Source organism: Parasteatoda tepidariorum, chromosome 1 (genome assembly GCF_982258835.1).
Source record: "Parasteatoda tepidariorum strain Cologne lab strain chromosome 1, Ptep-v5.0, whole genome shotgun sequence".
NCBI lineage: Eukaryota > Metazoa > Arthropoda > Arachnida > Araneae > Theridiidae > Parasteatoda > Parasteatoda tepidariorum.
The window spans coordinates 73,866,068-73,893,382 of NC_141755.1; the positions used below are offsets into that span (position 1 = coordinate 73,866,068).

The 27,315-nt window shown below is 27.9% G+C and overlaps 2 protein-coding genes across 8 annotated transcripts in view; one reads left to right on the plus strand and one right to left on the minus strand.

Annotated features, from left to right (window-relative positions):
- The window catches only part of LOC107456827 (uncharacterized), a 41,360-nt gene extending 31,699 nt beyond the window's left edge, over positions 1-9,661 (minus strand). For 2 of the 5 annotated variants that reach the window (XM_087166690.1, XM_016074787.5), the window contains exon 1: positions 308-427. In XM_087166690.1, the coding sequence (XP_087022816.1) occupies positions 308-326 (19 nt within the window). In that variant the 5' untranslated portion in view covers positions 327-427. Of the gene's footprint in view, positions 1-23; positions 165-307; positions 428-9,534 lie in introns of those variants that run through there. The other 3 variants (XM_087166715.1, XM_016074788.5, XM_087166696.1) reach the window with 2 other exon arrangements.
- On the plus strand, positions 118-26,194 carry CSN4 (COP9 signalosome subunit 4). Of its 3 annotated transcripts, none has more exons than XM_071179630.2 (12): positions 118-193; positions 9,982-10,123; positions 10,194-10,273; positions 12,288-12,439; positions 14,442-14,545; positions 15,300-15,453; positions 16,299-16,449; positions 17,646-17,730; positions 18,325-18,410; positions 21,693-21,808; positions 23,730-23,814; positions 25,965-26,194. In XM_071179630.2, the coding sequence occupies exons 2-12, from the start codon at positions 10,053-10,055 to the stop codon at positions 26,096-26,098; spliced, it is 1,218 nt and encodes a 405-aa protein (XP_071035731.1). In that variant the 5' UTR covers positions 118-193; positions 9,982-10,052; the 3' UTR covers positions 26,099-26,194. The 3 variants fall into 3 exon arrangements, with proteins under 3 accessions (XP_071035731.1, XP_087022866.1, XP_087022861.1); XM_087166740.1 differs by lacking the exon at positions 118-193 and adding an exon at positions 9,561-9,699; XM_087166735.1 differs by lacking the exon at positions 118-193 and adding an exon at positions 9,612-9,750.
- The last annotated feature ends 1,121 nt before the right edge of the window (positions 26,195-27,315 follow it).

Below are 27,315 nucleotides of genomic sequence, written 5' to 3' on the forward strand. Positions count from 1 at the left end.
TTCTGATAAATTTAAAAACATACTAGATGATCCCCAGATAAAGACTTAATATATGATCCAATCTAATGATGCACTTTTTTGTTCATGTACAATGTATGGTTAATTTTCCCCCGCAGCTATGATTGCAGGGATTAGCACATACTGCGCCTGTACAGTGTTGGTAAATAAATCACCCTCCAAGTTTAGTACATTTGTAAGTTGAAAATAATTTATTTCCCTGTTTTTTTTCTACCCATTCAATTCTCGATTAATGATGCAGACGCAATATTTTCAAGAATTTACGATTAAATATTAATGTCAACATTACCCATTTTCTCATCAGGCATCCCGTTTAACTTCAAAATCACGCGCCGACCATTGCCATCCTGAATAAAAGCCCCCTCCCTTGATGAAATCACTGCTTTTTTGAGACTAACCTTTTGAAACAGGATGTAAAGGCAGTGTCTATTACACCGACTATCGGTAAGATAGCCTCAGAGCTATCGCGCCGACGTTGACAACAGCGCCACTTTACAGAAACTAATTCATCGGTACAATAGCTATAAGTTATGCTTTTCTACCTGTGTATGTGAAATTGGTAATGGGTTGTCATTTGTTTGATGGGTTATCATTGTTTCACCAACAACAAAAAATTTAAAAATAAAAGAACATTATTTCTTTTTTCCTTAAAGCGTATAAAATTTTTCATAGAATTTTTAAAAACTAAATTATTTATTAACATTATATTGGATTTATTTAAATATATTAATTGTTTCTTTCGACTCATTTATATTTTAATTAATAATTTAAATAAAGTTTTTACTAAAGTACAAATAAAGGTGTCTTTTCCTACTTTTTTTTCTGGTGAAGTATATCTATTTTTTATTTATCATTTATTTCAAAGGGTACCAAAATTTTCGAAATTATTATTTTTCTTTTAATTTATAAATTTTTTGAGACAGTTTTAGGGGCGATAGCTATTACGGTTATTTAAATAAATTATATTAAACTTAATTGTCTGGTTGAAAAATATTTTTTAATAATAATATTTCATAATTATAATTTAAATTCAACTGTTTTTATAATAATAATAATACACTACATAAAGTGACAGAGGAATTAATGGTATACCATTAAAATATATGAAAATATGTTTTGCGATACAGCTTTTTATAATACATCTAGCATTTGAACATAATATATTAATATTAATAGTTATTTATTTTTGTAGAGAATTGTTGGGACTGCGAGAGAAAACATTTTGTCTTATAAATTATTAATGTTATTAACTTCATATTGATCAAATATATTTTATGTAATTTATTTTCGGTGGTTGACTTATAAATTAAATGAAGATTAAATAACTTTTTTCAATAAATTATGTATCCAATAACGAGGATTTAATGGCAAAAAAATTTAATTTTTGTCTTATTTAACTATCAAAAGTAATTAATTTTGCTTAGTCATTTAATTCCAAAATTCTTAGTGAATGACGGATTCCAATGACAAAATCCAACCCATCGTCCAAGAAAACCTTTCACTTGGTTTTATAATGCAAAAATGCAGAGTGGGAGCTCCATCCAAAGACAGATACTTTGAAACCGTGTTTTAGGAATCTATATCTACACTCAACATTTTGTCTTCAGATTAATGTTTTTAAATTTAAAATGATGGGGAAATCATTGGCAATATTTAAAGTGTGCATTCACATTTATAATGCTTGGGCCCAACATTCTTACTTACTTGCGTTAAAAATAGCTATTTTAGGCTCGATATATCTGTAATGAGTTAGAGCAGCGAACACTTCACGTTAAGGAAATATTACCTTTACAATTGTCAAAAAATACACTTTAGGCAGCTCCAGAATAACTTGAAGTGTTAAAATGAAGCACCTAAGGTTGTTGAACAAATAGTTCCATAGCTAGGTGTAAAGAATTATATTTCAGGTTGATAAGTAATAACTTAAGGTTGAAAAAGAAACACCTTAAAGTAGTAAATATCTACCTCTCCTCAAATGTAAGATGAAACACCTCAGGTTGTTACATATACCTCTGGAGGTATATTTGAGGTAAATTTTGAGATATTCATTTGAACCCTTTTCAACCTAATGACATATTTAAATATTAATTTCATTTTTACCTTTGAAAAATACCTCAATTTATCCTTAAGGGCACTCTAAATAACTTTTGATCTAATGATCAGAGACCTTCACGCTTAGGGCTCAATCTTAATGGTTCAAGAGATGGGTGACCACAAATATGCTAATTAATAAGAGTCGACGATATTTTAAGTTACGAAGAAGTCAGACAAAAAAAAAAGTACTTTCTCTGAATAAACATATACCATTTTTGGAAGGCTACAGACAGATTTACGAACCCCCTAAATATAGGTGGAAGCGGCAACAATTTATAGCCAGGAGAAGTTAATGTAATAAATCTTACTATTTTGTGTATTTCGCTACATCTCGAGAACTTTTTATAGCAAATTAGATAATTCTATGCAAAAAATTAATTTTTAGTGAACTTTCATTATTTTATTCAATAATGGTTGAAAAACTTTTTAAAAGTAGGTATACAATTCTTTGCACCCATTTTAAAAATTATAATTTTACAAGACAAAATTTGAGCGAAATCGATCGAATAGTTCCTGAGAGATCGAAGTTTAAATATCTAGCCCTTTTGAAATTCAATTTCCAAGAGACTATTCGACTGATTTCGCTCAAATTTTGTATTTTGCCATGCAAAATTATATTATTTAAAAACTGATGCAAAAAAAACTTGATAACTTTTCAAAAGTTTTTTTCACCAAAATTGAATAAAATAATAAAAAATAATGAAAGTTTACTAAAAATTATTTTTGGATAAATGAATTTTATAAGTGTGTGAAAATTTTCTTCGATTCGCTTAAAAAATTTTGATGTAACACAATGCGTAAAGTAAAATTAACATTAAGAGGTCCAAACTTTGGAGCACTTTCTTGACCGCCATATTTCATGGACTGCTGCTACCCGTATATTTTGGGGTCTAGAAATCCAAATCCGTCAAAAATGGTATGCTTATTGGAAGAAAGTGCGATTTCTATTTAATTTTGGCACTTAAAATATCGTCTGTACTAAAATTAGCACATTTGAGGTCACCATGGTGACCTCAAATGTGCTAATTTTAGTACAGACTTGCAAGTCCTAGACATCTTATCATCAAATCAAAAGTTATTCAGGGTGGTCCAGTACGTTGTTTTTTTCCTTTTGTTGCGCATTGTACATTCCAGGCTGAAAAACGAATGGAATGTATGTTACGATACATTTCAGGACAAACATCCCTTTCTGCCATTAAAGGATAGTCAATTCGTTTTTACTATGGCAAAATATTTTCAGTTTAAAATAGCTTTGCTTCTAATCTTGGTGGTTGAAGGCATATCAGCTTCAGGGACAGGGGCAATGTTTTAAAAGCGTACTTGTTTGTACAGTTAGATCGGATCATGATCAATTTCCAAGAATTTCTCTTTTGTGTTAAACTAAAACTACATATGTAACTAATGGATGAAGGGTCATATTACTTCCTAATTCAGTCAGGATGCAAAAAAAAAAAAAAAAAAAAAAAAAAAAAAAGCGTTAAGTTTTTTTTCTTCCATAATTTTAGTCTATTTCAGATTTTTCCTTTTTTTTCAATATTTCTTAGTTTACTTAGAATATATTTAAAATTTTATACATACCTATGATGACCAGGAGAAGTAATTAAAATTTACAAATACAGTAAATCCTGTTTCTGTGCGGTCCTTATTTATGCGATTTTGGTTTTGTGCGATTTATTTTTATGCGGTATATGAATCTTAGCGGCGTTAGCGCCAGTTTAATTTTTCCTATCAATGTACATATACATGTTGTGGACGAACTCTGATTACGTGGTCTCTCCTTGACAACGATGTATCTGGACTTCGCGATGCTCTGTTCATTTATTTTAAACAATCTCTTGATAAGGCAGAGTCAGTTACGTACATACGAGGGTCACTCTGAAATTTTTGAGATACAATTTGGTGTTTAAAGTTACACTTCATGAGGTTTACAAGCAATTGACCAGTCAACCGTCGTCATAAAACTGATCACCGATTTTATGGTACTAAGAAACAAATCAATTGAAATCCTATCTTCAAGCTATTGTTAACCATTTCAGAAGATGCGCGTTTTGCTTACGACGAGTAGCAGCAAACTATTTAACGCATAATTTGAAAACTTCTCCATGTACATGGACAATGAAGAATTAATTATTTTTAAAATTTCTTTAGGTCTAATTTAATTGAAAGCATTCTCTCATAAATCATTGATGTATTTTTTTTAAGTCCAACTTTTTTTATGCGGTCCCTAAGCACCGCATAAATTTTTTTTTTTAGGTACTATATCGTACAAAGTTGTTTGTTATACGTAATAACTTATAATTTTTTTAGTATGATTTCTTTTATGCGGTCCCTATCCAACGCACAAAAAAAGGTTTTACTGTATGTTTTTCTTGAGTTTATGATTATAATAACCATTTACTAATAAAAAATAAATATTTATCAGGAATATAAGCTTATAAAGTATCTGGCTCTCCCTTACAAACAAATAAAATAAACTGTGTTTTTAAGTTTCGCCTTTGAAAATTTGATTTCCAGAAACTTCTGTGATCAATGATTTTTTGAAACGTCTGAACCTTCGATCTTAGGATCACTGTTAGCGAAAAATTCGGGATTTTTCCAGAGCGTAATCAGCCCTGCCTATTGACAAAACAAGTTACGATAACTTTTGTACCACTGAAAGCTAAATTTGTCACTTTACCACTTAAGAGAATTATTGTAAATAAACTTAGAATTTTTTCTGCCTTACGGGTAGAAGTCTCAAATTTCAACTGAATTGCTATAGATCTGTGTCTGATGTGCAAAAAACTAAACATCTTCAAAGTTACAAAATAATCCTTTAAGTATTTCTTGAGAAATTTAAAGCACTTGTTTTTTGAACCTGGGACATAGTATAAAATGTCCTTTCACTAACCTGGAGTAGACACAAAAATAAGTTAAAAAATAAAATTGTGTGAAGATAAACTGCTGGAATCTTAAGTAACTCAGATTTATTTGTATTGTCATTTAAGATTTAAAATTAATTAAATACGATTTAATTTTTTCAGTGCCTGTATCAAAGTAATACCATGTTTGGTACTATATATGTTTGATATTATACATATGTTGTGGAGGTTAACAATTTTTAAGTTCCACTTATTTAAATTAAGAATCAAATATAAAAGATAATTTTCAAAGTAAAATCTTCATAAAACAGAGGAAGTTGATAAATAGGAATTTTATAATCAATATTTAAAGATTAAGTGTAGGAAAGAAAGGAGTAGATTTTTTAAAAATTTATTCTCGAAACATTTCTATAAATACAAAACCTTGTATATTATCAAAATTTCATCAAACACAAATGCAGGAAGAAACTATAACTTTTATTGGACAAAAATGTAGCAGATTTAAAAAACTAAATATAAATTTATACAATTAGGATTAGAAGCAAGCAATCACAAAGTTGAAAGAAACATATACTACATAAATTACAGTTAAAAGGAACATACTGAATGCAAATTTATTGAAAGTAAAGTACTATTCTATCAAAATAGGTAACACCTATACCTAGAAACTTAATTATTTAACAACTTGGTGGGAAAATTTATGTCATTGAAGTCCATCAGAAATTAATAATGAAAGGTAAATGATGAGTTTTTATGTGGACATTTACTTGAAATTTGACAATGGTTAAACAAATATTTTTTTTTTAAAAAAAAGGCAATAAAAATTACTAATTAAGAAATAAAGTTTGTTTCAAAATTAAAAAAAATATAAAGTTGGCTTACACATGACAAATATTTATTCAAAATTGGCTTACACATGACAAATATCTATTCAAAATATATCTCACAGGAAGAAAATCAAAATAAGCTTAAAAAAAAAAGTCTAAAAAGTTTAGAGTTTGAACAATACTTTTGCTCTGGAGGCTGCAGAGGGCCGACACAGGAATAGTGATACCACTGCGAATAAGAGTCGCACAAAATAGTATCACCATACCGCAATCTTGTTTGCATGAATAACATTCCCATGTCATCATTCTCGATTTTGTAAAATCACATTTTTAACCAATAGCCACCCATCAGAAGTAAAGAACAGCTTCACTTCATTAATTTCAACACATGATTCCATACAAGAAGAAACCTTTTCTATACCACATTCTATAGCAGCTTCTTCTTCAAAATGCCTTTATTTATGGTCTTCGATAATGTCTCTTCATCTACAAAGCAGTTCATAAGCATATTTTTTTCCCTCCAAAACTGCTTTTCTTGTAAAAGGAGTGGGCCTATTACCTTTCTTCCTCTTCAAACCAATAACTTTTGTCGTTAAACCTAAAAATATAAAATATTTTAAGAAAAAAAAAAAAAAAAAGCTAGATAAAAGAAATCATTGCAGAAGATAAAAATTGCTAAAATAAAAATAAAGTAGTTTTTAAGGACGATGGGAACCCGGCATAAATAATAGAATTAATTTTTGGGCCATTTAATGAGGGATTTTTTTTTAAATATGCAAAAAAAAAAAAAAAAAAAAAGGGAAATTTTTTTTTTAAATTTTAGAAAGAATTGCTAAATTGTGTATTGTAATCTCATTTGCTAAATTGTGCAGTTAGAAAAGCTAAGGAAGGGAAAATAATGACCAAATTGAAATTGTTTTAATGCAAGATTAATATACTTGTTCCTTTCACATTATTGTTGCATTTATATTTTATAATGTTAGAGTTAAAAATTGTGTCTTTAACAATAAAAAAGATTCAAATACAGTGGTACCTTGAGATACGAATGCCCTTACATACGAGTTATTTGAGATACGAGGAATGGCCTTGCAAGCCCTTCTCGTCCTCGACAATGCTCCCGTTCACCCACCGAGCCCCGAAGTCTATAGCCGAAAATTGTGCTGTCGGCTAAGTCCGTAGCTTTGAAGGATTCGAACTCGAAGTGCCAGCGGAGGAGGAGATTGTGCCTCTGAGAAAATCCATGGACCTGGCGATGGGTGAGCATTCGGGCGTACTGCAAGAAATTGGATTCGAGGAAGAACCAGAGGTGGAGGAGGTTATCTCTACAAATGAGATAAAAGAATTCTTGGGAATGTGGAAGAGAATTTCACAGTTCGTGGAAAAGAAACACCCTGAAAAAGTTGAAACTGGTAGTATATCGGAGCTATTTAATGAGACTTGCCTAACTCATTTCTCCAGCATTCTGAAAAGGAAGAAACAAACCTCCTTGGACAGTTTTTAAATCTGGCTAAAAAAGCAAAGACCAGTGAAGAGAAAAGCAGTGACTAAAATTAAGCATATAGTAGCATTTAAGTTGTGTGTAAGTTGCATTTAAGTAACCAAAATACAAATATGCATGTACACTTTATAAAAGCAGTTTTTTCTGCTTTACATTCTCTTTTATTATGTTTTTATATAGTATTTGTCATTTATAAATACATTTTCCTTATTCAAAAACACACAACAAAAACAATTGAGGGTAGCATTTTTGGGGACGGAACGGATTAATGGCATTTCAATGGGCAAAATTGCTTTGAGATACGAGCAAGGTTAGGGAATGAATTAAACTCGTATCTCGAGGTATCACTGTATATGTATTAGTGAGTTGGTGATGATGCGTTATTTAAACTCCTTTTAATTTTGTTATATGCATTTTATATTAACTTTTTGGATTTATTTCTATTTTTAAGCTTTTACAATACTATTTAAATAAAAATATTTACACAGTAAAACTTATAAAAAAAAGATCATTATCATAAAAAATACTATGTCATAATTTAAAGTGAATAAAGATATTTAAACAAATATGAATTATATTAAATGTCAGCACAAAATCACTATTTATGATAATAACACTCCGAATATATTCTTCCTCAATCGGAAACAAATTGTTTACTAATATAATACTATTATAAGGGTCATGCATTAAATTATTAAAAAAATTACATTGTTATAACAGTTTGCATAACTAAAGTCAATGTACTTGCTTTACTTACAAGTATTTCATTGAATTTATTTTTAGAACACAAACATTAAATTTGCCTCAAAACTTATTTTACTTGGTCAAAAACAAATTCAGAATTTGAATTTTCTATGTGTCTTTGCTTCTAACCATATTTTATGGATACATAAAATTTAAAGCAAGGACTGCATATGAAAATTTACTATGCTCTTATATATAACTAAAATACATTTGACATTATGGCAAGGTAAAAAAACAGGGGATATTTCGTATTGTGATCTGGCGAAGCAACTACAATTGCCAAGGTGCCAAACAGATTTTAAACTTGCAAATTTTTTAAAAATATATGTAGATAATTGCCTAGGGGTAACTACAAGTTATACCTTACGAGTCAGTCCCTTTCTATGACATTTCTTTTAGTCTCTCGCGGGTCACTGCCCGGAAGTTTCCTGGACTTTGAGATTACTCTGCCGCAGATAACGATACAGAAATCTCCATTAACAACAGTTTGAGCAACAACAATAAGTTCAAATAGATATTATAATATTCACACGTAAGTCAGTGTAAATCACTCTGAGTAACAAAATAATTTCTTAACTATACAAACAATATTATGATAGAAAATGGAGATAATTAGAGTAAATGTAGGAAAAATTTGCACCTATATGAAATGGAACAGAAATATAGATACTTGGAGATTCACATATTTTTGAACTTTCTCTTGGTGCTCAACAGGTATCAGGCTTTCTTTAGGCGAAGAACGGAACAAAGATTAGGAGAGGACATGGTCATGATCCTCATTCATTGATTTTATCTGCAAAAATTGTTTATCTGGAGACAGCAGCTGGACAATTTTGAGTAAAGGTTCTGGAAAATAAAATTTTTTTTAAACAAACTACGTATAAAAAATGTATAAACTAAACTCTATAAGGGCTTGCAGACACAATATAAAATAATAGATAGCAGGTCAGAGAACATATAAAACAAGAGTGTTAAATTGTTCTTTACAAGGTGTATAGTGACTATTGACATGGTGACATCAGGAACGATGTTGCTAATCGATTAACACATTTTAAATAATTCATTTTAAATAACACATTTTAAAAATTAATTAAACAATACAAAATTTACCTACTTGGATTGGCGACTGTTATCTGTACATTTTTTTTAATGAATTCTTCTACCATGTGTATTTCAATTCCAGCGGAGCCTTATCAAATTTTTTAAATTTCTTTGAAGCATTTTGTAAAGTTTTCGCTTCTCTCTTCCAGAAGATCGTCCTTTTTTCTTTTTCAAATTCATGAATGGCTATTTGTTATTCTTCATATGAAGAAAATCAAGATGCTACAAAAATTGTAGCTGCCTTGACTACGATAAACAGAGCTAAATTATTTTTGAAAAAAAAATCGGAGAGTCACGTGGACAGATACGCTCTATGATTGGTTAAAAATTTGATCGGTAAGATAGCAAAATGAATTTTACTGCGCCGATAATCGGTGCAATAGACACTCCGGGATGTAAAACTAGAAGTAAAAATTTTGTAATCCAAATTCAGTTGTTTTGTTCTTAAATATTCATGGAAAACTTGCAAGTTTTTAAAATTTTTTGATAAGATATGAAATGCTAATCTTCAGAAGTACAAAGTTGTCAGCAAAGTTCTCTTGTTACAAATTTTTGGGTAAAAAAAAAGACTTTTGTTTTCTTTGTGACTATAGATTATTAAGAAAAGGTAATTTCATGTGTAGTCTATTTATAAAATTGTGCTTAATTTATAAATATGTAAAATATATGTACTAAATTAAAACTAATGTTTTAATGCTTGCGAAGAAGTTTACTTTAGAAAGAAGAATTGTTAAAACTGATTCAAAATGCTTATTTCTTATTTAAGAAATCTTATAATTATAGCTTTGAAAAATTATGATTTTAAAAATTACTCCTCTTTTTTTTTTTTTTAAATTAGTTTATAAACTCAACTGACGATTGAGTAATGGCAACAGTGAAATGAAAATAAATAAATAGAGAGAGGTAGATATGGCGGCTGTAAGACTTCAGCTGGCTTCTCTAACTAGTTTAGGAGGAACACCTAAAGATCAAGCTGATCGGTGAGTAATGTACGAAATGTTTTTTTTATATAAATTATATTTCTTTGCTAATTAGTTGGATTAATTTCAGGTATAGAGCCGTTCTAGATAATATTACCAAGAGTAGTGGTGATGATCTTATTGAAGGTTTAAAAGCTTTTGTAGAAGCTAGTAAGTAACTTTTTTCCGTTCTTTAATATTTTTTTTATAAATATTTTATTTCTTTTTAAGAATAACACGCTGACACTTATATGAAATATCTGTCCAGCTTTCCCGTCCCCCACCAACAATAAGGATGTATTAAAAGGTAAACATTTAATATTTCCTTGTTCAAATGGCAGTTGAATGCAAGGTTCTATGAAGTTCATAATATTAAAAATATCAATGTCAGCATTATCCAATAATGAGAATTCTCAATATATAATTTATAAAAAGAAAATATTAATTAATCCAAAAGTTTCACTTCAGTGTAGTTCACACAGTTCGCTTAAAAAGGGGCTAAGAGAAAGGGGCTATCCAGAACTTAGCCATCGATCATTTGATAAAATTTACAATTAAAAGTTGGTTGCTCTTAATTAATGTAGGTAAGTAATATTGGTACTTACGTATTAAGGCAACCAGGCCGAAATTCGGATAAATCGCCACATTTGGCGTAAGTAGAAAAAATTGAAATCAATTTTTTTTTATAAAACAAAGTATTTTATAAACAAAATTATAAGCATATACTATTTTAATAACCTTTTAGATTACATATTATTTTGACATCACATAGTGCATTATTTCTCATAACAAATACAGTTTCTTATATTATTTTGTTTTAAAATATAAAATAGCAATTAAACCCTTCCGGTTTCGAATTTGAATAAGTTGCAGAATTATTTTTTCGGCGGAAATCTTTTGGCAAAGTACGTTCGTTCGGTATAACTCCATATCCCTGTAACAATTCAACAGCATCTTTTTCACTCGCAGGCAGATCCCAAATACCCATAGTTAAAGTATTTCACGGCATTCGATCTAACCAGTAAGCAAAATAATTTGTTTACGAAAAACCACTTATAACACGTAGGGTTGCCAAATTTGGCGATTTATGCGAATTTTGGCCTGGTTGCGTTAATACGTAAGTACCGTAATATTAGTTTGTTAGCTTCAATTTGACAGAAGTGAAATTCTTGTATTCTTATTTTAAGGCAATTATCAAGAAATAAAGATTTGGCACTTTTCCATTCCAAATTTTTTTTTAAAAAAATTATTGAATTTTCTTGTGTTGGCGAAATAGAAAAGTACCAAAGATTTTACATCAAAATCGAATTTGTTTTTATTTATCTTGAATGTTTTGAGAGTCAAATGATTCCAACTTGAATGTGGGAATTGGATTGAAACAAGATTTGCTAATTTATAAGAAGTGGTAATATTATTTTAAACAATGGGTATAAAAGGAGTAGCTGCACTATAAACATAAAGTAAAGTATAAAACCTAACACATTCAGAGGTGATAGATGCAAGACAATATTTTAGATGATAAGATATAACTACTGCTGTTTTAGCAGAGGGATTTAAATCTAATAACATTTTAAATTTAATTTAAGATATTTAAAGATAAAAACTATGAAAACGAAATAATTCCCTTAGATAAATATTTTTCGAAATGAACTAATATTTTATTGATTTATATGTTCGAAATTATCTTTTTATATTGTGTCGTGGCTTCGCCAAATGAAGTTTGATCATTAAGGGTTCCATAACCCAAAAAAATTGAGAACTGAGGAGTTTAGGAACATGATTAGACCTGAACAATTTCTTCTCAAGGAGTAATTTGTATTAAAAGTTCAAAATGTTGGTTTTTACGAATTATACCTTTATGTGATGTTTTTAGTTTTAATTTCTGGCAGGTCTCTGTCTAGTTTTTGCAAAAGCTTGGCAGTTATTTTGATGCTAGTACTGATACAGAAATCTTCTCACAATAATTTGTCAAATATAATTTTTTTATCTTAACAATTACATAAAACTGATTTTTAAAAAAAGAACCTGAAATGATGCTGATTAGCCTAACTAGTTGAAGGAGAAAAAAATCTATGTAATTTTATTATGTTATAATATATGTATATAATTTTATTATGTCTATGTTATTGTTTAAGATATGAATTAATTTTTAACGAAATTATTACTGACTCTTGTTTTGTTCTAGTTGTCAATGAAAATGTCAGCTTAGTTATATCACGCCAGCTGTTGACTGAAGTTGGAAATAATCTTACAAAATTATCTGATGGCGTTTCAAAACTGGTTTCTCACTATACCTTAGATAAAGTTCAGCCTCGAGTTGTATCTTTTGAAGAACAAGTTAGTATTTGTTTCTATGATGATGTAATTGTTAATTTTATAATTTATTTTACATTGTGTTTTTAGATAGATATTTTGATGTAGTATGGATATAATTTTGGAGTATGGATATAATTCTGTATTATGAAGTGTTAAATGATTTATGTGGAAAATAAATGTTTTTCTTTGTAGTTTTCTTATAAAATATTGTTACTTTAGCCTATCAAGTCTAAGTTTATTGAGAATTCTGACATCGCTACACTATTTCTCATGGTGTGGCAATGAAAGTTGAGAATTACTTAGCATGTTTTGTCTGTGATAACCCAAAGGAACAACCAACTTGGAAAGAAAAGTGTGTGTTTCACGTTTGTGTTTTAATGAACAATTTTTAAATGTTGTATAGTTTTATATGTTGTTTATCATGCACAGCTAGTTCTGCTTCTTATCTAAATTTTGGTCTGTTAATTTCAATTTCTCAGAATTGAATAATCAGTCTTTAATGATAAACATTTGATTTCTAATCATGGGTATAACAGTTAAAGTTCTGAAAAACTTGCATTTTGGAATAAATATTTTTTTTAAATTTTTCTGGGAGTATCATTTTTGTTTTATTTACAAAAAACAGAAAAAGAAAAAATCCTGTCATATTGCCTTTTTATAAAACTAGAAAATAAAAATCGAGTTATATAGGTCAATTTCAAGTCTTTAAGAGTCAGTACCTTGAAATCTGAGATATAAAATCGGTGAACCTAATTAAAAGTTCAAGTGATTGTGATAATTGGGTTATCACTAATTATCTGTATTTGCTTTTTTTTCATATGAGATCAGCTACTCTCCAATTTTCCAAAAGACATTCATATATGCTTTATAAAGATACTCATTGCTGCTACTGCAACTCTTCATTTTAACATCAGATACTTCTGGTCAGAAGGTTTTGTTTTCAATTCCAAATGCTTTTGTTATTTTAATAGTCATTAGAGCTAATGTCCTTGTCGAACTATCCATTTGAATATACAGTGACAAAAATTATCTCCTTGAAAATAAGTGCTAAGATTTCATACTTTTTCAAAAGAAAAAAGAAATGAAGAGTTATTTGATTTATAAAAAGTTTAAAAGAAATTCTTTAAACCACCATTTCTTTGGATGTTACTTATATGAAATACCTTGAACTCCTTTTAAAAAAGAAGAGTTACAGAACCCCCTTAGTTCTTATCAGAGATAGTTAGAATCTATAGCAAAAAAATTTGTGAAAATTGAATTACTCCATATTGACAATTAAAAATGTACTTTGGAGAGGTATATAGTCTATAAATTCTGTATGCATTGAAAGGATGGATTATTGATCCTTGTAAAATTCTGTTTTGAATGATAATGAAAATAATTATTAGTCTTACTCCCCTTTTTGATAATTTATTCACTTATTTAATAAATTTTTTTAAATATTAACAGTCATGTCTGTCTTTTTTTTTTTTTTCAAATTTTGTTTTGTTGTTGAAGTGTGGTCTTTGTTGTTATTTGAATAGATGTTATTAAAAATTGGTGCTTTGTACCAGTTTATTGTTTTTAAAAGTAATTAAATTAAAACTAACGTAAGGTGGACTATAATTTCTTATTATAAATGCAACCTTCACTTATAATTATATTAAAGAAAAAAAATTGTATATTATTTTTTTGTTTCGAATTTCTTATTAAAGTATAACATTGTTTTATTAAAACTAGTCTAGTATTTTTGTATGATCTCATTATAATCTCTGTCTTTGTTTGGATGACTGGAGTTTTTATGTTGAGTTTCGACTATGGAAACATTTATTTTTAGCTTTTATTAAAAGATCTATATTGTGTTAAACAGGAATGATATTTTTTACAACTTTAGCATAATAAAATATTAAAGTTATATAATTATATTATGTCTTTTTGTAGTTATTCTAATATCAATTTGTAAACTTTTTTGTCAATTAACTGCACTCTAACAAATAAAGTTATAAAATAATAATAATAAATGCATTTTTTTTTTACTATAAAGGTTGCTAGCATTCGTCAACACCTGGCTGAAATTTATGAAAAAGAGCAAAGCTGGAGAGAAGCGGCAAATGTTTTAGTTGGAATTCCTCTGGAAACTGGACAAAAGTAATTTTTTTATTATAATTATTTATTGATAATAAATATTTTCTTTTTGTCCTTAATTAGTTTATTCTTCATATGTAAACAAACAAACAATCATCTTATAAGGTTGCTGTATTCACATAAAGTAATATTGATGATTTAAATTGATATTTTCTATTAAATAAAATAAATAAATTAAACAGTAAAATTTCTCAGCTTCATTGCCATTTAAATATCATTTTGTGCACTTTTGTTGAGTCTCCAAAGTTTAGTTTTTCTCAGTAATTGCGATTTAATTTATTAAGTTAATTTAATTGAAACTTTGAAAAAATACTGCTTATTTGATTCTAAACTTTAACTTTTGTTAACACCTTTGCGCTTTTTAAAAAAAAAATTTATAATATAAATTAATTAAAAATAGTAATTTTTCTGTGTGTGTGTTTTTGTCGCTATAAAAGTGGTGAGTGAAAATAATATCCTTTTGACTTTGGACTCATAGCACCTAATTTTGTTGATCAATCAGGTACATATATCATCCTAAAAATCATTAAGATATTGTGATGAATCACCTATATAAGATTAATGAATAGTGAAAGAAAGGTAAAATTTTAACACTGTTTCGCTCAAGTTAGCTAACGATGCTTTTTCTGATTGATAAGCATTATTTAATTCAGAATAATTAAAAAATAATCAGAATTTTTAAATTGTTTGATCACAAATAGTCAGTTATTTATTTCTAATAATGTCAGAATATTTAAATCCAGCTTTTATCTATTAGGCAATATTCTGTTGATTATAAACTTGATACTTACTTGAAAATTGCACGTTTATATTTGGAAGACGATGATCCAGTTCAAGCAGAGGCATTTATCAATAGGGCGTCTTTATTGCAAGCAGAATCTAAAGATGAGCAATTACAGATATACTACAAAGTATGAACATTTAATTTTTATTATATTGCATTCTTGCATATTTCTTGTAAAGCATTTAGAGAACTGAAAATACTTTTGTTCTGATATGAAATTTCCATTTAAAAAATTTATTCGATAATATTTTTTTAAGCCTGAAATGATTTTGTGGAAACTTAGAAAATAAAAAAAAAATGCTTATTTTACTGACCCTAAAATAGTGACTATAATAAGTCTTTACAAACTTGTGTTTTTTCTTGAAAAAAAGCTCTTTTTTATAAATTTTTTTTAAAAATTTTTTTTTTTTAGATTTTTAGAAGTTGTGATTGGAAAAGAAAACCTTTCTTTACATTACCTCAAATCTTACTCTGTTTTTCGCTTTTAAACCTGGCAAAGACGTTATTAAGCAGACCTCTTCTCCCTCCCCTATCTTGAGAATCAAGAAATTTAGGCAACTTTACCTCGAAATTGAAGTCAACTTTAAATGTTTAATTTAAGATTTTTTTCTGCAGAAAATGAGGTTTAGAAAATACTGGATTTTTTATCAAGTGTTGATACAAACCTTGGTCAATTGTACTTAAAATTGAATTCGAAAATCACTGATTTCTACCATAGAATGTAAAAATTAGATATTTTTCTTTTTAATATTTGATTTATTGTCTATTTAGCCAGTTAATAATGTGTAAATAAATTATGTACTTTCATAATCACTATTTCCAGTAATATTGTAATATGCTTACAAATAATTTTAAAAAAAATTTTGATATAAGGAACCACTGTTTATATTGAACATATTGTTCACTAACAGTTCACTATAACAGGGTTTCACTGCATATACTAACCTTAAACTTAAATTCAATTAATTACAGGTGTGCTATGCAAGAGTTCTGGACTATAGACGGAAATTTATTGAGGCAGCTCAACGATATAATGAATTATCATATAGGAATATAATTCATGAAGAGGAACGCATGAGAGCATTGAAAAATGCTCTGATTTGCACTATCCTTGCTTCTGCTGGTAATGATATTTTAAAAAGTCTCAAATTTTTTGTTTTAATCGTAAGAAAGGTGAGAATTTATTAATTATACCTTTTAATGACAAATAAAAAACATATTTTAATGTTTAGTAGTTTATAAAAAGTATCAAGTTATAAAGAATTAAGGCTAAACTTGCGATAATTAGTCACATGCTGATTAATACAAATTATATTTGGATATGTTTCTTAACATTTATGGATAAAAACTTGTACAAAAAATTTTTTAATGGGGCAATTACTTTTAGAGAATACAATTCAACAAATAATAGGTTGCAAAGAAAATAAATTGGTTACCTTTGTCTTCTGAGTTCTGTATATTTCAGGGTGTTACATGATAAAAAGGATTTAGAATTTGTAATAAACAAGATGGAATGACTTTAAATTTTATGAAAAAGTATTTTCCACTCTTGACAATTTAAGTCTTATGAAATTTTTTTACAAAATATTAATTATTAAGGCATGATTGAGGGATTTGTATTGTTTAGTTCGGAAATAATGAAGCAATAACTTTAATTTTAAAAAGAAAACACACTACATAGCATATGTCTTTTTGTTGTTTTCTGAAATGTGTTATTTGAATTTTTGTGTGTGGCTTATTTACCATCACTTGGGGTATATAATCCAAATATACCATCAGGGAGGAGGTAGATCTGAGGGGATATTACTGTCAGTTTTGAGAAATGAGCAAATCTGGTTTAACACACTTGGGTGTCATGTCAGTCATTGATGACTGATACTGAACTTTCCATTTATGCTGCCTCAATCATCAGTGACTGACAGTGTAAAATTTGATATAAAACTAAAAAATTTACATTGTTTAAAGTGATTTCTGAAAATTTTATTGAAAGTTTACTTCATTTTTATTTATTATGAAGCAAATTTTTATTTATTTCAATTTGTTTATAGTATGCATGTGACCTGATGGGGATTTTCTTAAAAATACACTTGGTGCTCAACATGTTAGAAGCTTCTTAAATCCCTTTTTTGTCCTCCTTTTAAGTGGTTACAGCTTATTAAATGTTTTGATTGTTCTTAATGGATAGATTATGGTTTAATTCTATTAATTGTTGTAAATTATGAACTGTTTTCTGAATATTTATTATTGAATGTCAATGTTTCATTGATTTTATTTTCTTAAATTAATTTTATTTCTGTTTTTTTTTTTAATCGTTTTTAGGTCAGCAAAGATCGAGAATGCTGGCAACACTGTTTAAAGATGAGAGGTGTCAGCAGTTGCCAACTTATGGAATCCTAGAGAAAATGTAACTGTGTTGCTTATAATACATTTTTGCATTTATGTACATTCACTTTACATTAGGGACCTTTTCCCCCAAAGAGTATAAATCAAATAACTATATTTATTTTTTTGAAATCATTGCATTTAATGATGCAGACTTAAGGCAGAATGAAAGATTTTATACTAAAAAATTAATAATAATAATTAACAATAATTAAGGTTTTATACAAATTAATAAAAAATTAAAAATAATAAATATCCAAGATTGTAGCTACGCCCTATCATAATCTGTGGGTGTCAGGGATCATAATGTTTATTCAGAGAAAGTTTGTTTTTGTTTTCTAATTCCGTAACTTGGAATATCGCCTGCACTGCTTAATTGGCATATTCGCAGTCATAATATTGTAAACTTAGTTATAATGTTAAATCAGTCTGGAACAGTCATAATTTTTTTTCTCTATATATGTGGCTACTCTAAACTTATTGTTTATAGTTATTTTTTTATCTGTTCTAACTTGTTAATGCTGTTAATCATTTTTTAGGGACTTAACAAATTAGTTTAATTTAATTACTTTTATTTAATCAATTCACCCTGTAACTTTTGTTTCTTTCCTTTAAGGTACTTAGATCGTATAATTCGACGAAGTGAGCTACAAGAATTCTCTGTTATGCTTCAACTTCATCAGAAAGCCACTACCCCTGATGGTAAGTTCTTAAATAAATCTACACAATAAGTTCAAACAGTGATTTCTAAAAATCTCTTTATGAATCACTAAAAAGTAAAAATTTTTTTTTTTTTTTTACTAATAAGCATCTTTGCTAGTTAATAAGCATATATTTGACATTACCTTTAGTTTTGTATTGATATCTATCAACTGTACTGAAAATCCTGTAGACTTTGCTATCTTCTGACACTCTCCTGGTTCAATTCGACCAATTGTCGGTTATTTTAAAGAATTCCCTGATGTTAGGAGTTTTATTATTTTTTTCCCTGTGTTAATTTATTGCAGGGATGGGCAAACTACGGCCCGCGGGCCAACTGTCGCCTGCCGGAAGGTTTTATCCGGCCTGCGGACCGAATTTTAATTTGCCCATCATTTTTACTTTCTCTAATTTTGGTCTACGAAACATAAATTGATGGAAATAGTTAGCACGGACAGCGACAGCTTCAACTGGTAAAATGTTGAAAACAGAAGTTCTTTATAGAATAGCCATAGATTGGCTCCAACGAACATTTGTCTTTAAGGACATATGGAGTCTAATATAGGTGAATTGTACTTCACATGTGGCAGACTGCTCATTTTAAGCTCCAACGAGTGGATTTTTCTGCCGGCACGAGTTCTAACGTTACTTATTGCTTATGGAAAGATTGCACACATATAATGTCATTGTAAATGATGGTGAAATTATTAAATGTATAAAATGGCTTATGCTTTTTTGAGTTATTTGTAAAAATATTTAACCTCAAAATAGCTACTAAAAAATGCTAAGTTGATTCAGAGTGCCATGCATTCAATGATGAATGAACTTGGAAATGTTTTTTCACAGTTGTAAAAGATAAACCAGTATGTGTTATCTGCAATAAAGCTGTAGCAGTTTTTAAAGAATACAACATTAACCAACATTTTACAGACAAGCACTAGAATGGCAACTACGCAGCAATGTCTGAATGTGAAAGAAGACAAAATGCAGAAAGTTTTCTTAAAGAATTGTCAGGCCGACAAAATTTTTTCAAGAAGATAAGCAGTGTCCAAGAAGCAGCTACACATTCAAGTAACATTATATCATACAATATTGCTGAAAATAATAAATCACTCAGTGATGGGGAGTTTGTTACACAATGCTCCAAGTTTGTGATGTTTTATGACCAGACATGAAAAATAATTTTGAGGCTGTAAGCTTATCGCGAAAAATGGTAGAATCGAATCCATCGATAAGAATTTGACATCACAATTAGAGTCAAAAATTGCACAATTTAAATGTTGCTGAATAGCTATGAATGAAAGCACTGATATAATTGATACTGCTTAATTAGTGTTATTTATAAGATGCATTGATGAAAACTTTGAAATTACCAAGGAACTGGCACGCATGCTTTCTTTAAAGGGAACTACCGCGGGATGTAATATTTTTTGTGAGTTTCAGGAAGGGTTTTTAACTTTGAAAGTTGCCGTAACAAAAATATTAAGTATTTCGACTGATGGGGCACAAAATATGACAGGAAAAAATCTGTATTCCTTGAACTCTTTAATCAGAACTATCCCAGTAATAACGTTAGTTTTCTACACTGTGTTATACACAAAGATGCTCTGTATAAATCTGCATTGAATATGAAACCTGTGCTTGATGCAGTAGTAAAGCTTGTTAATGCTAATCGATTTCGTGGGTTTACTCACATGCCATTTAGAGATTTTCTTCAGTCCTTGCAATCTGAATACTCTGTGTACTGTATTATACGAAAGTAAGGTGGCTTAGTGCCTGATGTGTTTTCGAGCGAGTTTGGCAGCTGAAAGACGACATTGTGTCGTTTTTCCATGTGAAACAGTCTACAGTAGAGTGCGAAATATTAGAAATTTCTACTCGGCCTACCAAACTTTTTTATGATTTTTTTGCCCTCAACCAAAAAAGTTTGCCCATCCCTAATTTATTGTTTACTTAATATTAGAAATTTCATTGTTTTTATTAAAAACTTTCTAATTTGAAATAAATTTTTTTATTTATCACGATTTAAAAAAAAAAAAAAAATTATGTTATAACTATCCACATTTAATTTAGTTTTTTTATTATTCAAAATTTTCACGTTTAGGAATGTAATGATAACTTTTTGCTAATTTTTATACTGTCAATTGCAATTGAAAAATATTGTAGTTTTTAGTCTAATGCACTTTTGAAGGGAAAAAAGAAATTACCTTTCACTGTTTATAAAAATCCTTAAACACCCTACATAAGAAATATTTCATATAGTGCACAATGGTTTGTTATAAAAATTTATTATCCTCCAATATGTACTTTTTTTTCACTTACAACAAATTAGCTTACAAGTGTGAAGCTCCATGTTGACAGCTCCACATCTACAAGCTAACATATTTAAATATTGATATTTTTCTCTTTAAAAACAAATATTTTTAAAACTGTTTTCATTCAAAACCTTTAGTTTAGCACCACACATTATCATTGGTACAAATTTTGCATTAAAATAAATAATATCTTAAAAATTTTGAATAATATTTCCCTGTAAAATTATAGTGAATGAAAATGTTCTTTTAATAATGTATATTATGCAAGTACATGCAAATTATGACTTTGTATCTTTCTATTAATTGCTATCAGAAGTGATCTTTCAGATTGCAGATCCTTTTATAATACTAAAAATTTGTTATAACCATTAAAGATTTGTATAATTTAGTTATAGTTAACTGAATTAAAATTATAATTTTGTCTCTAAGTTTGCTTACTAAGAAATAATAAAGACTTTTCTTTATTGATTCAAGAGGAGAGTTGCCCTAACTTTTCCAAAAATTAAGTATTTCTTTCAAAAATTTCTATATTTGAAAGTGTCACTGAGATTAACACCACATACAATTCTTCAAACTTCAATCCTGTTTTATTTAAAATTGATATTTTAAAGTTTATTTATTCATAATCTCATTTTCTTGTTATAACATAGATTTTTGTGCTATCTTTTTTTTAAAAAATTTTTTTAATGCTTCTTACATGTAGAAAAAAGAAAAAAACTTCTTCAAAAAATTTTCTTGTTCAAATTTATGCTGTTTTTGAAATTCAAAAAAAGTCCTATGTAGTTTGTTACTGTTTGCTCTTCAATGGCTGTATTTCTGCAAGTAATTATTTGAAGGTTCTAGAAATGCTACTGTTTTTAATTATTTTGGTAAAATGATTGCACTGCATAGGGAGAACTTGGCAGTGAAATTGTAATGGAGAGTTTCACTTTTTCATGTGTAATTATTACACACATTTTATTTATTTTAGGATCAACAATTCTAGACAGAGCTGTAATAGAGCACAATCTATTATCTGCAAGTAAATTATACAACAATATAACTTTTGAAGAGCTTGGAGCACTCCTTGAGATACCACCTACTAAGGTAACTATATTAATTTGTTACAAATATTAACTTTCAATAACTTCTCACTTGTTATTTTACTTGTATTTACATTTTCTGCTTTGGTGGAATTGTATTATTTATATAGTATTATATTTTTTGTAAATAGAATAATCTTCTCAAGGTCATGCAATTTCTCCATGCTACCCTTCATAGTTATCATGATTTCGACAAATCTTAATTTTTACCAACACTATATTTCAACTTCTTGCTGACTATACTATGGGAAAAATGTACTGCCATGGAGAAAAAGCAAGATTTTTGACAAAAGCCATGGTAATGATGAGGGGCTCGCATAACGTTGAAATACTTATTCTATATCTCCGAAATTAATAGATCATCCATCATATACTTGTGCTAGGATTAGTTAAAATGCACTAGATAAAATTCGTCAGCCAAAAGTTTACCAAATTTTAAAAAATAAATTTGTGAATTTTGTATTTTTTCTTTTCTTTTCTAAACTTGTGAATGTTGTTATTCTTTTAAATGTTATTTTTATTAAGGAGAGCTTTTTTTTCTAATTTTAAAATGTGTTACTCTTTTTAATTGTAACTTCGGTTTGATAAAACATTGACAACAGATTTTATTTAATCTAAATAAAAGCTGTTTAATATATTCAAAACTGTTATTATCAGGGTTTTAATTATTAAAATCACAATTTTAATCATTTCTCTTTTTTTTTTTAAATTAATGATTATGGCCATAAAAATATTAAGCAAGAATAGTTTTAATATAGTTTGTAATATAAGCTTATATTTAATATTCATATGAACTGTTTACTTTCTTTTTGTAAAGCAATGCAAAAGTAAGTGACAGTATTTAGGCAACTTATTTTATGTGTTTTTTCTTATCTTATATTTTCTTCTTTATCTCTTGTGAAATGTGATATGTAAAAATAGTTTCTTATTTTATAACATATTTGTCAGTGATATGAATTTAATAAGATATTTTTTTGTGTTTTAATTAATATTTTAATTCTTTTTTGTGTGGTATTTATTAATAACTTATTGATTTGATTAATTACTTATTAACTTTAGTGTTATAACTATAAATTTTAATATGTATTAATTATATTTTCTAAAATAACCTATTAAAATGCTTGACAGCCGTTTAAATTATTTTTTTTTAAAATCATGTTTTTAGTGGAAAATTATCAGATTTTGTGTGTCTATGTTTTAGTTTTTTTACACCCTTGTTAAAGATAAAAGAAATATAGCTAGTAGAGTTATCAATTGTTACCACAGGCCACTATGGCAACTTTTTTTGCCTGAAAAGTATTAAAAAGCAACTATTTTCGGCAAAAGGAGACTTTTTCTGAGCATATTCAGTTTTTAGCATATATATGGGATGACGACTTGCGGTCCGCAGGAGCTTCTGAACACAATGAATTCTTTATTTTATATAATAAAAATTGTTGGAAATTTTCAATTGCAATAAGGTCACCACTTTTTGATGTTCTCGATTTGCACAGATTTCATCGTAAGTCTATTTTGTTTCTCGATCGCCTTTTAGCCGGTATCGCTATGAAATTTTGCATGATTTTAAACAATCCTATTTCTAATACAATATTATGATGTGTGAATGTCTAATTTGAGTAATCACTTATCACAATATATATATTTGCTAAATCAGTTATTGATATATAGGAAAATTTTTCAGACAAAGTATGTTTTTTTTTTAATGAAAAAGTATTTTTTTATCTGAAAGTATACAAATTTTTTGTATAAAAATTCAATGCTAGAACATTAACGTTTATATAAAAATTATCATATTTGCCACCAACTTGACTAAAGGGATCGTGGTATATGACAATTAAGAAATTTATTTTAAAGAAATTTTATGGCTGTAAGTTTGAAACTTGGTATCGGTGTATTTCTAGAGTATTTATTATTATAATTTTCAGGCTGAAAAAATAGCTTCTCAAATGATCACTGAAGGAAGAATGAATGGATTTATTGATCAGATTGATTCTATTGTCAACTTCGAAAGTACGTTTTTATTTCTAATACTTAATAACTTAACTTCAGAGGCTTGCTTTTTGTTTTTTTTTAAGATTGCTTTAAATAGTGTTGGAGTTTATAAAATGTTTAATTTTTTATTTATTGTTTTTAAATATCTATGGAATGCATTATTTTATTTGATTCCTGTATGGTAATATACAGGAGTTTTTAAAAGATGTTAATACTCTGTACCATTCACAAAAAATTTCATTTTCTTTTACTAATATTTAAAATCTAGCATAGATCTTTGTCTGTAAGGGGTAAAGTAAATAATTTTTTCTCCCTAAAAAATAAAATGTTTACAGAGTGCATAGCGAAATTTTTCAAGAAATGGGGACTTTTTAAGAAATAAAGATAGTTTTAAGCACCTTTTAATTGAAAAAAATTAGGATGGAAATACTAATAAAAAAAATTTCTTCAAAAATTTTTTATCTTATAGAGTTGCTTATTCTTTTTTTTAAATTAATAATAATTAATTGAATTATGTAAAAAACTGATTTTAATTTAAAATTACAATTAATTAACTTTAATTTAAAAATGTTATCGGGAGTATTTTTAGATTTAAATAAAAAATATTTATAAATGTATAGAAGATTAATATTGATCAAACTGAATTATTTGCATTTGTTGACGATTGTTTTTAAAGTTATAATTCACTATCTAGCTTTTTGCTATGCATCAGTAATCGAGTTGAAAGTATTTTTAATTTAATAAATCTGAATGTTTTTTGTATGTATGTTTATAGAAATGCTCCATGAGTTCAGCTGAATGTTCTTTTAAGTTTTTTGATGCTTGATATTTCCCAGTGTAGACAATTTTGTTAAATATTTTTATTTAGCTTTTAAATTTTTGGAACATTTTGTTCTGTAATAATAATATTTGAATGAACTATTTCTTGTTCTTTATATAGATTCATAGTAATTTATTCACATAATATTAATTTACTCTGAGATCTACCTAGAAATAAAAAAATTATACTGAGGGAAACTTGTTTTACGGGCTTTGATTAAGCTATCTAGGTATTTATCACATAAAAACTATTTCAGCCAATATTAAAAAAATATGCAAAGGGACAGTTAGCAATCCATAACCTTAGCATAAGAATAATTTTAAGTAGTTATAACATTCTGAAGCTCTGAGAAAGGATGTTATCTCATTTCTTGAAATAATTAACAAAAAAAAAAAAAAAAAAACAAGTAATAAGACCATTATTTTTTCCAAATCAGAAAAGACAACATTTGTAGAAAAAAAAGGGGGGCAATGAAGATGCATTTATCTCAGTGAAATGGAAAGCAGGGTAGGCCACTTTTCTAAAAACACTATGGGGGAACATTTTTTTATTTAGCAGAATCATACTTTTTGTTGCAATAAGAAAAACAAGCTTGCATCTTTAATTTTTTTAACCCTTTGAACTTGAGATGTCTCTCAGACATCACTGACTACTATAAAATGCCTATTGACTAAAAAAAATATTAGCTATAGAATGACTACAATAAAATTTTTTTGCATGTTTATTAACCACTTCATTTAGTGGACTCTGGACTCTCAAAACTGTGAAAACATTCAGTTTTATCTTATAAATGGCTGGATCCATAGTTTTAACCATTAAAAGATCCTTGAGTGCTAGAAATTAAAAATCTTTTATTAATATTTAAAATAAGAGGGAGCAAAAGAAAAATATTTTCAAACTATATTTTGATGTGTATTATTTATAATTTTCTTATATTTCAGGAAAATTATTTTTTCTAATTCCTAACAAAAATAAGCTCTGTAGTTTTTTTTAATTAATTGCTTAAAAGAATGTCCATATAACCTAGCAGTTGTAACTGAGTGTACTTACTTACTTTACTAAACTTTTTTTTAAAAGCATATGAAACCTATCACAAGAAATTTAATTCATTATCATTTAACACATACCTGTCAATGTGACATTAAATTTTTCATATCATAGTCAATTGTCTGTAGTCAAATGATTTGTAAATTGTCGTACACATAACAAAAAAGGCCATAATTTGGTCAATGGCAGTGCAAAAAATTCTGGACAGATATGTATTAATATGTCACGTATTTCACTCCTCTGGAGTACATTATTAAGCTCTCAAATTAGTACTTAATTGCATATTTTTTTTTTTTTTTAGATAAAGAAGTTCTTCCCTCCTGGGATAAGCAGATAGAGAGCTTATGTTTTCAAGTGAATAATATCATTGAGAAGGTAACGCTGCATGCACCAGAATGGATGGCTCAAGCCATGGAAGAGCAAATGGTGCACTGATAATGCCAAAGTATCTTTGTTCGAATTTTGTATATACTGTGTCACACATTTATGTTCTAGTTTTTCCTATAAATAAATATTAATCATATACTCCGATATTTTTTAATACTTCAGGTATCTAAAATGTATGGAAACAGTGAAATATCTCGAGATGAAATACACATAGAAATGTTTTCAAAACCTACATTCAATTATACCGAATTCGATGCCTCAATCTTACCTCCTGGAAATGGGGCAACTTCTAAATCTTAAATGAAAATTCCTATATTTAACTACAGATTTAGATTTTATGAAAAAATTGTTCTATACAGGTTGTTGCATTTTGGTTCACAGGTTACTCTGTAATTGCAAAATGAAGATTGTTTAAAACAGAGATCTCACAAAATGCTTGTCATAGTGAGACTTGTTTGATATTTTGATAGGTCTCTCTAATGAACATATACTAAGTTCCCTAGGAGTTGCCCTGACATCAGTTGGTGAGAAAAAGGTTAAGTTTGATTTAGTTTATTAACAAAACAATATCTAAAGAACATTAATACAGTCAAACCTGGAATATACTGAACACTTAGTTATAGTGGAATTTTCAGTGGTAACTTCTGAACTCAAATTTAACTAATGTTATTTTATACGCTCATAACGGACAGCTGAAAAATTGATAGTTTGTTTATTGTGGACTCAACTACTCTTATTAATTTTTTTCTTTTACATTATAATACATATGTGAGAGCTGCGATTATAACTTCATTTTCTTTACATTGTGTCAAAATGTTACTCTAGTATGCTTTTGTTTTTAAACTAGGACATTCTTTTTTTTTAATTCTTGAAATTTTATAAAATTTGCATTAAATACTCTTAATTTTTTCTGCAGAAACTAATAGATTCTTAGTTGTGAACTGTACTTAAAATTGAAAATCGCCAATTTCTTCCAATAGAATATAAAAATTACCTTAAACAAGTAATTTATAAAGTACTTAATCACTTTTACTAACTATTATTTATATATGCTTAAAAGTAATTTTTTAAAAAAGAAATTGAATATAGTGAACCTATTTTCAGGTCGGCAGACAGTACACTATAATGGGATACAACTGTAGAAACAAATGTTCAGAAAAAACAGGGTGCGTAGCATTTTAAAAAAGTGCTTATTTTCGATTTTGGTTTTTAAAAGCCCTTAAATGTGCTCTTTTCATTGAGTGTTTTTAAAAAGTGCTTAATTT